Genomic DNA, 14,479 nt, shown 5'->3' with positions numbered 1-14,479 from the left:
TGTATACCACTCTTCCTACTTGAAGCTCTCGACTGTGGTTTTCTTCTCCGGGCCGGCGCCGAAATTCGGTGACTCGACGTGGGAATTAAAGAAACGGGGAAATATTGTACTATTTGCAAAATTATGGCTAATAGCCAAGGAACTCCGTGGAATGTTTCCGACAAGTATAGTATGGCGGAAAAAACAATCTGAGAGTCATAGACGCGTGAGGGATCATGGGTACAGTGGACGTCACTAGGGATAGTATTACTGGCACGCCCTGTGTCGACGCCCATTTGAGTTTCGAAAAACAAACTATACTCTGCAGCTTCCACTACATGTCGGCCTATGCATAGCATGTGATCTAAGCAGGTTCCACAAGCCTCAGAAATATATATATCATTTAAACCAATGAGTGCGAAGGCAGTAATGCATGTATACAATATAAGAAATGCTGTAGTTGGTTTGTAGATTCGTGTTCGACCTGAGCTAGTGGGTAATAAGCAGGCCAGCTTGCATGTTGGCAAGGACACTAAAGGGTTTCATGGTGGTTGGAGTCCTGATTGTTTTGAATGACCTTGATGGTGGATTGGCGTGAGGGTAGTGGGTGAGGCAAGGCGCGGTCGTGCAGGTGCACAGGCCGCATGTTTAAGGTCTAGGCGGATAGCAACTTGCAGAGTGGCCTCTGATTAGTGAGGCTCCGGGAGATGGGTGTCGGAAATGAAGAGGGAGGAGTAAAATAGTTGGCGATGTACGGGAAGAATAAGACAAAGAGGATGGACTCTCACCTGAACTGGACCACCTGCTGGCGCTGTGAGGCGAACAGGGACTTTCTCCTGGCCTTTGTCCTTTGCCGGCTTCCACCTGCCAGCAGACCCGATTGATTCTTGTAGCTTGGTGGTTGCTTAGTAACCAAAGGCAGCCTCGTTTTCAGGCCACGTTGCGCCGGCCATTTTGAGAGCAGGCCATAGTATTACAAGCAGAAGTGTACGTCGCTCGCAGGGAACGTAGTATTATACGGTAGCAGCAAGATGAAACACTGCAAAATTCTCACCATTTCATCGGGCCAGCGGCCAGATAATAGCAGGATGAAAAGGGTGGATATATCGGGGGAAGGAAGAGCGGCGAGTCGGTCATGTGGAACATCCTGGCAAGTAAGCTGGGCTGTGTGCAGGAGGGAGGCGGGCTCCAGCCCTCTCAACCTCGCTGGGCGCACAAGAAAATGCAGTGTTGTTGCAGTGCAATGAAGATTTTGCGGTTTGTTGTGCTTTAGGGTTGCGTTTGGTTTGATAGGTGTATGCAGAGGGGTGAAATTGTTAGTGGGTTGGTTATTGGCCTTGCTATTTAGAAGTGATATGTGCTAAGTTTCCACGTTCTTTCTAGATGTGGCGCGTGAATATCGCATTTCCATCTAGGTCTGGCACTGGCTAATATGCACAATCCTGTCTAGATGCGACGCACGCCAATATTCACAATTGTATCCCAATGTGGTACTTGCTAACATTCACAATCCTGTATACATGTGACGAACGCCAATATTCACAATTTTACCTAAATGCAGCATTTGCTAATATTCACAATCCTATCTAGATGCTAATAGTCTAGAGGCTTATGTTTCACAGTTCTACCTACTATCCTAGAAGGCAAATGCTAATAATCATAATGCTATTCTATTGTGGTGCTTTCGAGATGTGAACCATGTGGTGAACTCTAAGGGTTCGGCGCAGTCTAATGATCAGAGTTCTACCTACTATCCTAGAAGGCAGAAGCTAATAAGGAACAAGTTACTTACCTGTAACTGTTGTTCTCCAGCATGGGTCTGGCATGGATTCACATGCTCATGAATATTCCCCGTCGTCAGACTGGGAATCCTCGGTAAAGAGAACATCAGTATCAGTTTCGTTTCTGATCTGTCTTTCTTAGTAGTAACCAATCACTGATCTCTGGGTCATACTGCCCCCAGCCAATGACTGCCCTCTCCCTAAGCCCCGCCTCCGGCAGCAATCCTCAGATTTGGTAGCATGCCAAGTGGCAGTATGACCAAGTGAAGAGCCGCAGAGGGGTAGGTTCGCATGTGAATCCATGCCAGACCCATGCTGGAGAACAACAGTTACAGGTAAGTAACTTGTTCCTTCTCCAGCATGGGGTCTGGCATGGATTCACATCCGAGTCACGGCACCAAATGTATTTCCTTGATGTTCTTTTGCTTTAATACAAACCTTTTATGTTTACAACCTTTAGAAATTTGTCTCATACATATTGTTTCCAAATGTATTTTCTTGATGTTTCTTTGTTTCAATACAAACCTTTTATGTTCACAACTCTAGACATGTGTGAATTTCCTTATTCGATCTTTTTTCTTTCTGGACAATCCTTTGGGTTACTAACCTAGGAATTCATTCCATTAGTACAATCAAATCAGGCACCCCGATTTCTATTTTGTTTCATTTATTGACAAAAATTGGGTAGGAGCCTTGATGGTAGCAGTTCTACTTCCTTTTTGTCTTTGTATCTTTTTGTGCCTGAGTCTGCTACCTGTCACCCTGGGCACACCGAAGTCCTTAGAATGGATTCACATGCTCATGAATAAAAGAATACCTAGCAGTATACACATGCACAACCACGGGAGGTGGCAACAGGCTCAACATTAAGCAATATAACAACTCAACATTAAGCATCTCTTACCTCCTCACCAGGCTCACCTTAAGCGAACAGGTTGCGCAGCACTGCTTGGCCGACCCTGGACTCCTCCCTGGAGTCCCGATCGACGCAGTAGAATCTTGTGAAGGTGTGCGTCGACCTCCACGTAGCAGCCCTGCAGATGTCCAGCAGGGGTACACCAGACAGGAACGCCGTGGTAGCAGCGATCGCTCTGGTCAAATGGGCTCTCGGACGGCCGGGCAGCGGTCAGTTTGCCAACTGGTGACAATGCATGATGCAGCCGGAGAGCCATCTGGAAATGGAAGTCTTCGAGAGAGCCTTCCCTCGATTCACAGACCCAAAGTTCACGAATAGCTGTGACGTCTTCCGAAAACTCTTCGTGCGGTCCACGTAGAACTTCAGCGCTCTGGCTACATCCAGCGAGTGCAAAGTCCTCTCGGCCGGCGTCGAAGGCGACAGGAAGAACACAGGCAACACCAAGGGTTCGTTGAGATGGAAGTCCGACGGCACCTTGGGCATGAAGGAGGGGTACGTCCTAAGCACTACCCTTGTGTCATGAAAAGTCAAGTATGGAGGCTTGCAAGATAGGGCCTGAATCTCTCCCACTCGTCGTGCAGAGGTGATGGCCACGAGGAACGCTGTCTTCCATGACAGGGACTTCAAGGGCGCCAAGTGCATAGGCTCGAATGGGGCTCCCATGAGCCTGGTCAGCACCGCATTAAGTTCCCACGCCGGGGCAGGAGCCTTCACCGGCGGGAATGAACGGAATAGTCCCTTCATAAATTCCTTTGCCAGGCGATGAGACCCGTAGTCCTGGTATATCGGGAGATGGCAGCCAGATGTATTTTTATGGAGGCGTGAGCCAATCCAGCTTTGGCCAGCGACAGCAAGTACGGCAGCACTTGAGGGGCCGTAATCCGCAGAGGGTTAATCTTCTGTGCACGGCACCAGACAGAGAACCTCTTCCATTTATGACCGTAACACTTAAAAGTTGAGGACGCCCTGGCCTTTGCAAGAACCTCTCTGCAATCAGCCGGGATATCGTACCCCCCCAAACTCTAGCGCTGCAGGAGCCACGCCTGCAAGTTCAGCGACTGTGGGTCGTGGTGTAGAATGGCGCCCACTTCTCTGGAGAGAAGATCCGCATCCGCCGGCAGCCTAACTGGCGGGGACGTTGACAAGTCCAGAAGGTCCGGGAACCAGATCTGCCTCAGCCACGCCAGTGCGACGAGGATCATCCTGCACCTGGACATCTTGAGCTGGCTGATGAGGAGGAGCAGCAACGGCAACGGAGGGAACGCGTATAGAAACAGGCCGTCCCAAGGGAAAGAGAAAGCATCGCCCATACTCCTCGGTTGTGGGAACCTGCTGGCGAACCTCTGGCACTTGGAGTTCGTCGCCGTCGTGAACAGGTCGATCTGGGGTTTGCCCCATCGTTGGAAGAGTCGATCCACTTGATCCTGGTGCAGTTCCCACTCGTAGCACGAGCGCAGCTCCCTGCTGAGTGAGTCGGCGATGGTGTTTTTTATTCCTGCCAGGTGGAAGGGAACCAGAAACATCCCCTGGGCGACGGCCCAGTGCCACAGATCCTGGGCCTCCTTGGATAGGGCTTGGGATCTGGTGCCTCCCTGCTTCCGTATGTAGAACATCATGGTGGTGTTGTCTGTGAAGATCCTCACCACCTTGTCCTTGAGGGACAGGAGGACCGACTTGAGCGCCCAGAACACTGCACGGAGCTCCAAGATGTTGATGTGAAGAGACCTCTCCTCCGGGAGCCAAAGGCCTCTTGCTTGGAGATCTCCGGTGTGGGCCCCGCAACCCTCCAGAGAGGCGTCCGCATAGGATCGCCCGACGGAACTCCTCGTCGAGGGGGATCCTGTCCTCGAAGCAGCCCCTCGCCTGAACCCAGCGGGCGTCGTGGAACTCCTGTAGTGGACGCATCCCAAGTCTGCAAAGGGGTACAAGGTAGATGCATGAGGACATCATCCCGAGAAGGGACTTGATGGACCTCACCCTGGCCACGTCCGTGGCTAACAATCGCCGTACCTTGCCCAGGATGGTTTTAGTTCTCTCCTCTGAAGGAGAGGCCAATTGCTCCACTGTATCGAGCTTTGCCCCCAAAAACAGTGCTACTTGTGACGGAACCAGGTGGGATTTGGGGTAGTTGGAGAACCCCAGCTCCGTGAGCAACCGGACGGTCCTCGCCGTATGATCGACGGCGAGTTCCCTTGACCTTGCCCGGATTAGCCAGTCGTCCAGGTAGGGGTAGACATGGATCCCCTGTAGGCGCAGTCGCGCCGCCACTGGTGCCAGGCAAATGGTGAAAACCCTGGGTGTCGACTTTAATCCGAACGGTAGGGCTCTGAATTGGTAGTGGCGTCCTTGAACCACGAACCTGAGGAACTTCCGGTGCCTTTCTAGAATGGGGATGTGGAAGAAGGCATCCTCCAGGTCCAGCGACGATAGGAAGTCGCCTTCCTCCAGTTGTCCCAGTACGTGCTGGAGGGTGACCATCCTGAATTTCTGCACCTTGATGTATTTGTTTAACCGACGCAGGTCTAGGATGGGGCGCCAACCGCCTGTCTTCTTCCTGACGAGGAAGTACCTTGAGTACACTCCGGAGCCTCCTGGGGACGAGCTCGATGGCACCTTTCTTGAGCATCGCCTTTACCTCCAACAGCAGTTGAGGGACGTGATTCTCCTTCCTGGCCACGGGAGGAATGCAAGGGCACTTCTTTAGGAATTCTAGTGAGTGCCCGTTGGCCAGGGTGTCCAACACCCAACGATCGGTGGAGATGGACTCCCACACCCTGACGAACTTAGTCGGCCTCCCACTGGGGTGCTTCGGTGGGGGCCCGACCACCCGGCCGGGTCAGTCTTGCTTGGACGCGGCCTTGCTGCCTTGGCGACGACGGCGGGAACCCCCTTGCTTGCCACGACCTCTGTAGGCCTCCAGGGAAGAGGAGCGGGCCGCCTGGCGGTAGGAGGAGGAGCCACCGCTGGATCCTTTGGAGGCACCCCGTCTGCCTCCAGCGCTCCGAAAGGGCCGTCGCTGCTGAAGCACTCCAAGGACCCGGGCCGTCTCCGAGTCGGTCTTGAAGGCCTGTAGAGACTCATCCACAGCCTTACCAAAGAGGTTGTTGCCATCGAACGGCATGTCCAACACTCTGGTCTGGACGTCCTGGCGAAAGTCTATTGCCTTGAGTCATCCTCGTCGTCTGAGGCAAACTCCGTTGCCCAGTTGGCGAAATCCGGTATCGCCAATGTCCGTTGCCACCGTAATGGCATGATCCGAGGCCACCTTGCCCTCCTGCAGAATTTCTAGGGCCTCTGCCCTTTTTTCATCAGGCAGGAAATCTAGCCTGGGAGCTATCTTGAACCAGAGCTCCCTGTCGTAGCGGGCCACGATCGCTAAGGCATTGGCCGCCTTAATCGTCGTCGCCGCCGAGATTACCCGTCGTCCCATAGAGTCCAACTTCTTGCCCTCGCTGTCCGGCGGGGAAGTGGAAGTTGAAGACGCCGCGCCCGCTGTCGTCTTCTTAGCCGCTGCCGAGACAACCGAGTCCGGCGTGGGCTGGGCCCTGAGGCACAAGGGGGCGGCATCGGGGACTCGGTACTTCTTCTCGTACCTGTCCCTCTTGGCGGGTGTCGTGGCAGGGTTCTGAGGACGGCAAGCCCCTCGTCCCAGATGTCGTCGAGTAAAGGCACAGCGAGGACCGTCTTCCTCTTAGCCTCTCGTTGCTGGTACAGAAACCCCTCCTTTTTCTGTTCTTCAGGGCAGAGCTGGAAGCGCTTGGATGCCCTGGTTATCATGGCGTGGAAAGAGCCAACCTCGTCGGATGGGGATGCCCGCGGGTGGGGGGGGATGTCTGCTGTGTCATCGCCGCCGTCGTCCATCCCTGTATCCTCTCCTGGCGAGGGGGATGAGGGCTCCACCGGCACGAAGGGCGGAGAGGGGTGGACTCTTCTCCGCTTGTTCGGAGGGTTTCCTGACGGGCCTGGTTCTGGATCCTCCGTCGGGGTCCGTGGTAATCTCGTCCTTATCTCGGTACATAAGGATTGGATTGCCAACAAAATGGCCGCCGAGCTATCCTGGGGCTCGGGCAATAGCAATGGCTGCGACGGACGGGAAGGCCGTTCCATTGGGCCCTGTTCGTCGTCCTCGTCGCTATCTTCGATCACGCCAGCAGGGACCGTCCCCTGGGATCGAACCTCTCGTTGAGGTTTATGAACCTCTCGTTGAGGCCCCTCCAGTTCCTCCTCAGAGGCTGATTCCGAGTCTGTAGCGGCCACCGCCCCCCCCCCCTCTTTTTCAGCCAGGGGCTTCACGGAGGTCTTAGCGGTGGGCTGGAAAGAGGATTCCCTCCGCGGCGGCAGGGATACTCTGGGCCCAGAGGCCGTTTCTATTGGCATAGTCTCAGCCGGCTCCGCCAGGGTCGCAGAGACCACTCCGGTAGAGGCCTTAGCCGGGTGGATCAAGGCCCTCACCACCTTAGGTGCGTCCTGGGCCTTCGCCTTGAGGGGCGGGTCAATGCCTCGCTCCCCCTTCGAGATCGACCGGGTCCGCTCCAGCGGCCTACCCGGGTTCTCGGATGACTTCTTCCCCGAACCAGAGCGCTGGCTCGTGGTCGAACGTGCCGGGGAAGTAGCGCCCTGCTTGGCAACCGAAGAGCCCAACCTATCGGCGCCCCCGGACCCCGCGGTGCTTGGCCTTCTGTTGGGCCCCTGTCGCCGGGGCGCCCTCAAAGGATTTAGAAGCCCGCTCAACCTTCTTCTTCGCCTCCTCACTTGCTGTACCCTTCTCCGGCCAGGAGGCGAGGCGGCAACAACGATCTTGTTTGGTCCGTTCCAAAAGGTTCTTGCAGAACGCACAGTCCTTCTCCACGTGCATCTTGTCCCCATGGAGGCAGTAGAGACATCGCGAATGCTCGTCCTCCTTGAAAACGTTATATAATCTGCATCCAGGGCAGTTCCTGAACAGCTTGGATCCGGGCATCGAGCTTCCTTTGTCCTGGGCCATGTCCGTTGAGGTAGGCCGCAGATCTTCCGGAATCCTCCAAGTAGTGTAAACTCGATGAAAACTTCACCCTTGAGGGGCATAGAAGAATTCCGAAACGGGTCCCCATTATCGGAAGTAGAAACGGTGGAGCTTGATGCTCGATTAAACCTAAAATATGAGAAAATCTCCTGAAAAAGCGTGAAAACACAGTAAAAAACTCGAGAGCTAAACACGAGGACTCCCAACACTTGAGCGTGCGGTAAAAATCTGAGGATGGCTGCCGGAGGCGGGGATTAGGGAGAGGGCAGTCATTGGCTGGGCGCAGTATGACCCAGAGATCAGTGATTGGTTACTACTAAGAAAGACAGATCAGAAACTAAACTGTTTTTTTCTTTACCGAGGATTCCCAGCCTGACGACGGGGAATATTCATGAGCATGTGAATCCATGCCAGACCGCATGCTGGAGAATCACAGTACTGTCCTAGTAGACAAAGGTTAATAATTACCTAGTGTTAGCAATAATAATCTAGTTTGCAGAGTCCCCAAGGAGAATGAAGCATGTAACATGCCTGGCATGTTATGTTGTGAGGTAAGGTAATGTAGAGTGGAATTTTCTTAAGTAGAGCGATGTTTACTCCCCACCCATGCTACACTCACTTTTGATGGTTGCTTCTGGTTGACGGCTGGCCACTGGCTTTCTCTGCCGCCACCTGCAGACACTTGCTGGAGCCGCCTATGTTGGAGCCACACTTTGCCCTGGGGCTGCATGGGCAGAGGGCTGCCCTGGGAAGGTCATTTATGATCGTCCAATACTCCAATCAGGGATGGTGGGCGGGCAGGGAGGCAAGATCCAAAGGCACGAACAGGGAAATGGGTGCCGGGAGGGGGCTGGAGGAAAGGGGTGCACACGGGCCCCAAAATTCAAAAGTTAGAGGCCCAAGAGGGACTCTAATGTAGTCTTCTCACCTGTTTCCAGAAAAAAGAACCTACCTGTGAAATGGAGACTTTGGAACTGGTGACCTTTGCGCATAAGGCCCCAAAACAGGTTATAACAGTTAAGAAGCCATTCTGCGATTATCGCAAGTGTTCTTTCCATTTCCAATGCATCCTAGTACGTACTTGTATTTCACTTGTCATTTAAAAAATAACTTTTCTAGTTCTCTTAAGGCTGAATGCATATATTTTTTAGTGTTGGTGGGACAATATTTGACTAGAAGTTATGATTGCTTTTTGTAAATTTTAAAGGCTTACTAAACAATTGTATACTTGCCTGTTCGGCTAACCGCTCGGTGTCCTCCTTGTTCACCATAATATGGTGGCCTCCCAAAATCCTCTCTCAAGGGCCGATTTTGGAAATCGAACTTAACAAGAGAGTATGAAATGGCGTGTTGTGCGTATGCATAGAATTGAGGAGACAGTGCCCATTAACGGCTGGCTACTAGCTTTCAACTTAAAACATGTTTACCCCTACACTAAAATACAGCAAAGTAGTTCAAATCAATTAAACAAGAGAAACTGTAAATAGTGAAGTGCAAAGAAATGCATTAAAATGAATAACCATATACTCAGTCTTATAATTATGAGGCACCTATGGCATCAGCCGTCCTTCCCGATCAGGTAAGCAGGCATAGTGCCTCAGAGTCAAAATGCCTAGGTAAATACTTCGGAGGAGAGATAGAAGTCTTACAAGTCCCCGAGAACAACCTTTGGCAAACCAACAAGATGGTAAAAAGTTGAGTAATAAATGCACCTTTGAAGTTAACAGGCAAGTAGATGTTTCATGGGTACTCAATCCTACAACATTAGGGGTTGCCCAGGGGGATCCTTAGCTAGAACTCTACCAATTACAGCCAGGCAAGAGCGAGTTAGGGAGGGGGCATTACACACACAGAATGCCTCTCGCGTGTGGCGGAATGGAGGCGGGGGGGGGGGCACAAATAGATAAGCACACTTGTACCTCTAACGCAGACATTCTGCGTGAACCACCCCAGGGGACTCGGAAACCACTCACTTTGGGCGTCAGGTTCCATTGAAGCGGAGGTCCAAGAGGTCACAGGTGCAAGGGGTAAAGTTAGTGTCAGGAGTGGCTCAGACTTTGCGTCAGTTTAGCGGTTCAGAAGGCCGGTTCGGACAGACTTCGGGCTGGATAGCCCAGACACTTCAGGACAGCAGCCACCACAGGTCCAAACATGTGTAGAGCAGAGTACCAGTGAAGAAAACACTGGTAAGGGGGCGGCAGGCATGGTACATGGCAATGAGGAAGAACCATTCCCAGTAAGGCCCCCTGGTCACGCAGGAGAGCAGCAAATGCAGGAGTGATGATTTTAGGCCACAAGTGGACCTGCATAATCACAAGCTCCAGCTCAGGACAGCAAACCAGTGCAGAAGAGCTGCCCTTGCAGAGGCTGGCCAACCCACAGGATGGCGATGGGACACTTACAAATCGCTTCTGGCAGAGGGCTTCCGTGCAGAGGTCTGGACTGGTTGGTTCCACCAGTCCAATGGGGGGGGGGGGGGGGAGCACCGACTAAGATTTTCTAGGGTCATCACAAAAGCAGCAGAGGGTCATTGAGAGGTGGCTTTGGTAATGTTAGTTGCCCTCAGCAGACGTCCCCTAGGTCTTCAGCACAGGCTCCTCTTGTTCTGGGTCTTGGCTCCAGTGGACTACCTGAGAAACGACAGCAGGCTCCTCTTATCCCAAATTCGAGGTGTTGACTGCTCCAGCCCACCAATGGCAAAGATCGGAATCATTGAAACCGTTAAGTGCTTTTCCAGTCATGGACAGCCTCAAACCAAACATCTGCCCAGCAACAGACATGCTCTGGCATTGATGTAGATTGGGACCAGTCCACCCAAAACTCCCATTTTCGGCAAGCCACACACAAGTCACTTTGCCCAAGAATCCAAGCCAGATTCTAAGCAACTGCATATCATATATGGCGGTGTCGGGACCAGAGAGGGCAGAAAACAAGGCAACAGTGAATAAGATGGCCAAAGGACAGGGCTTTACCACATGGCCATTTTGAGTATATGGTACTCAAAATGTTATGATGTAAAAATTGATGGTGCAGGGGACTGCATTGGAAAAATGTATAAAACAATGTTCAATGCCACCAGCTTACCCAAGGCACATCCAAAACATAACAAAAACGTAACTACAAAGGACAGGGGCTACTAAATACCCCTGCAGCACTTCACTGTAAAGTGATATGTATTCCATTAGAAACACAGACATCATGAAAGCGGCACAGTCCTACTGCGCTGGTAACCATACTGGCTTACCAATGCCCCAAAAATAAAGGCGTAGAGCAAGGAAAGTGAAACAAAAGGGGTTTACTTGCTTCCAAAGTCAGGTCAGGGTTAAAGGTATACCAAAATAGCTTGGGGTTCCAGAGATGTCAATGGAAGGAAAGTTGAAACAAAAAAAAAAACCTTCATCAAAAAGTGGCTTGCCGGGTTAGTAGTTGCACACATGAAAAATTACATGTGTACAAAAGCAAAGCTTTTCCACACTTCCCCAAAAAAAATACAAAAATAGGAGAAATTGGTGAAGCTCTAAATCACGGCAAAAGTACACCCCTAAAGACCAATACAATGCCAGGATAAATTATTAGACCCACAGCTCATATGCTTACCTATTCCTGTGCCACAGACGGTCCAATCTGATTTTTCCATCTCCTTGGTGTGCTCTGTAACAAACAGAGCAGGAGTTTGCCGCTTTCTGCTCTCCCCCAAGGGTTCCAGAACACCAGGGTTGTTAGGGTAACATGCAGCAAGTGCAACGTGAGGTTAGAGACCACTGGCAGCCTGTCGACTTTGCAAGATTACCCTTTACTGTCCCTGGGTACCATCTACTTTAAGGCAGTCTGGTTTTAGTGTTTAAACCAGGTAGGTGTTAATGCTTCTGTACGCTATAAATGCCACTTTACTTTTATATTCCCTGGGACCAGGCTTCCTCCCAAGCTGGACTGAACCAAGGACTGGAAAACAGGGACACACTTTGAATAATCAATTCACTCATTTAGCACTTCCAAGAAGTAAAAGAGAACACAAAGCCATTAAGGGGATTGGGTTAGTGTCGCTAGAGGAACCAACATTCATCATAATTTACTTTTTTCTAACTTAGTATTTAACTAACCTTACTCAAAGCCAGAGCAGTGGAAATTGTGTAGTTGTACAAAATACAAAAGGGCACGCACAATCCTGCCCAAACAACCCTTTTGCACAAGCAGACCGTTTATCCTTCTATAAAGATACATGCAGCAGTGAGGCTAGAGAGGCCCAAAAAGAGAACATTGGACGACAACACACACACATACACACACACGCTGTGCAAAAGGAGAACACACTTAACTGACAGAGTAACCTGACCTACACTTTCCACAATAGCCCCTTTTCTAGACAGCAAAAACATGCATGCAAAGGAGCAGAAAAGGGTGACATTGCACGAGATAACTCTTATTACAGAAGATCTGCTTCATATCTATGACCCTCTTTACCCTTCTACTGCTTTGGGGGGGGGGGGGTAGTTTAATGGCAATAAACAATGTCAGCTGACACTCATTTGATCACTTTTTTCTCACGCACTTATATTGTGACTAGCCTCAAAGCTTGCTGGAATTTTACTACCTCAGGTGGCATATTACTCTACTCTTGTACCTATTGCTTTCCTGGTTGCCGCTCTTTTTCCCCACTTAGCAAGCCCTGCCCACCTGGTTGCTGCTCTTTTTCCCTATTTAAAGAGCCCTCCAGCCTCTCTTCCTTTACAGATGGAGAGCAGGTGCAAGTGGGTCTAGGTCACCTGGGCTAAGCACCACCAACCTTCTTAGCCCTGCCGCTTCCTTCCTTCTCTTAACTCTTAGATCAAGGGCGTCTCTCACCAGTGTCCGAAGCGAAGGGCAGACGAAGAAAAGGGCAATTCCTGTTTGGACCTGGCAGACATAGAAAAGGGCAATTCCTGTTTGGACCAGGACCACCCAGGGCCCGAACCCCAGCTCAGACAGCAGGTAAGCGTGCTGTGAGCCGTTCCCATGCCCCCCCCCCATTCTTGTTTGGTTGCGTTTCCTGCCTTAGCTTACTCCCGTCTATCCTGCCTTTGCATCCCTCTTAGCCCTCTCCCTCTGCCCCCCCCCTTACATCATACCACTGCAGGAGTTTTGTTTTGAAACACTATTGCTCTCCCATCACTGTGTTGTTGCAAATGCTTGGTTTTGACTTTGTGGACTCTTGTATCATGCTGTGCCATTTCCATCCTGAATTCTGTCTTGCATTTGCTGTTCCCTGCAACATTATATTTTATTACCGACTCTACAACTGCATAAGTCTCTCCACACTCGCCTCTCCACTCTTTCTCACTGCTCACTCTGTTCTCTCCTCTTCTCCCCGTCTTCATCTTATCTGAAAAATGTCACCAGGCCGAGTACGATACTAACATTTCACATTCTTATTGTTCAAGGCCTTGGAAGAATGTTCACTGTTTGTATTTTTCCTGTGTTCCCGCCCTTGCCTTGAAGCGCTCTGAGACACATTGTGTATAGGCGCTATTCCAATAAACTATCATATCATATGGGGACCTACACTATATGCGCCCTACCAACCAATATGCAATGCAATAGTTTCCACTACGGCATTGAAAGGCTAAACCTTAACAGCATAAACCCCAATAGGAAAGAATCAGAGATTTAACAGCCAGATCAAGTCTAGTGATTATTTTTTTAGTAAAGAATGTTTGCACTGCTGCAAGAGGCCTGCTGCTACCAAGACGTTCCTCTTAAAAAATTGGAAGTGCCCGACATGTCTTTCCCCCACCCTCAGGAAATGCAACTGATTCAAGAAGAATCAGACACTCTCCCCCATGACCAGTTTGCATTAGGACATTCACTTAAGAAACAGTCAAACCCATATATTCCCATGATAAACAGCCATGATCTTTATTTTGTCAAAGAAAAGCGACTAATACAAGAAGCAAAAGGACAATACCAATATATATGAAAAAAGCATGTCCAATGCCTCAGTGCCCCACTTCAACTAACAAACACAGACAACCCCTCCCACATCATTAAAGACTATTAAAGAATATTTTTTATTTCTACCTGTGCAGTATTCCCATTGTTGTGGTTTGTTTTAGTATTTTTGTTGTGATCCAGATAAGGCCAAACTTTTTCAGGTGTTCTTTTTAAAGAGATATGCATAGAGTTATTATTTTCCCTTATATCACACATGCCATAGGATGAAACAGGACTGTACGATTATGAAAATCTTCAGCAAATGTTGAGAGGGCAAACATGACAACCCCAAAATCAGCCATACATATTGCCATTTGGTGGCTGAGAGATTTTGCCCCAATGGTCCTAACCATACGTTCTCCAGAGTCAATCTGAACCAATTTGTTCTCAGTTCTACAGAGAACATTCCCTTATACCCCAAGTGAGCAAGAGAATGTTCATGGTTATTGTTGACATATCCACCTTTGTAATACATTGAAAACTTAATAAAATATTGATTACCAAAGAGTCAGCCCACAGAAAATTACCACAAGTGGCCAGAGGTCAAAATTCCACAAACAATGAACACTTAAGTTGTAGACTGAGTTTATATGAAACAATACTTCTCCCCAGGGCACTCCGCCTCACCTCTTCCTTCTCTTGCTTAGCCTCCTTGCGCTCAGCTGCAATATTTTTCTTGCGGTGGTAGTTGAATTGGGTATCCTCTTCGGCCTTTACCATCTCCTTCTTCCTCTGGTCATATTCGGCAGCCAGCTCCCCAGAGCGGCTTATCTCTTCAAAAAGGGCTGTACGCTCCTTGGGGTTCTTCATGGCAATGGACTCCACAGCACCCTA

The 14,479-nt window shown here is 50.2% G+C and overlaps 1 protein-coding gene across 1 annotated transcript in view; it reads right to left on the bottom strand.

Annotated features, from left to right (window-relative positions):
• Positions 1-14,479, bottom strand: part of SMC1A (structural maintenance of chromosomes 1A) — a 642,162-nt gene that overhangs the window by 545,817 nt on the left and 81,866 nt on the right. The window contains exon 4 of the mRNA XM_069645240.1: positions 14,273-14,476. Within this exon, the coding sequence (XP_069501341.1) occupies positions 14,273-14,476 (204 nt within the window). The remainder of the gene's footprint in view (positions 1-14,272; positions 14,477-14,479) is intronic.

This window comes from Ambystoma mexicanum, chromosome 2p (genome assembly GCF_040938575.1).
Source record: "Ambystoma mexicanum isolate Mex_15411 chromosome 2p, UKY_AmexF1_1, whole genome shotgun sequence".
Lineage (NCBI taxonomy): Eukaryota > Metazoa > Chordata > Amphibia > Caudata > Ambystomatidae > Ambystoma > Ambystoma mexicanum.
Note: the sequence above shows the minus strand (reverse complement) of the source record. Positions and strands in the feature narration are given on the sequence as shown.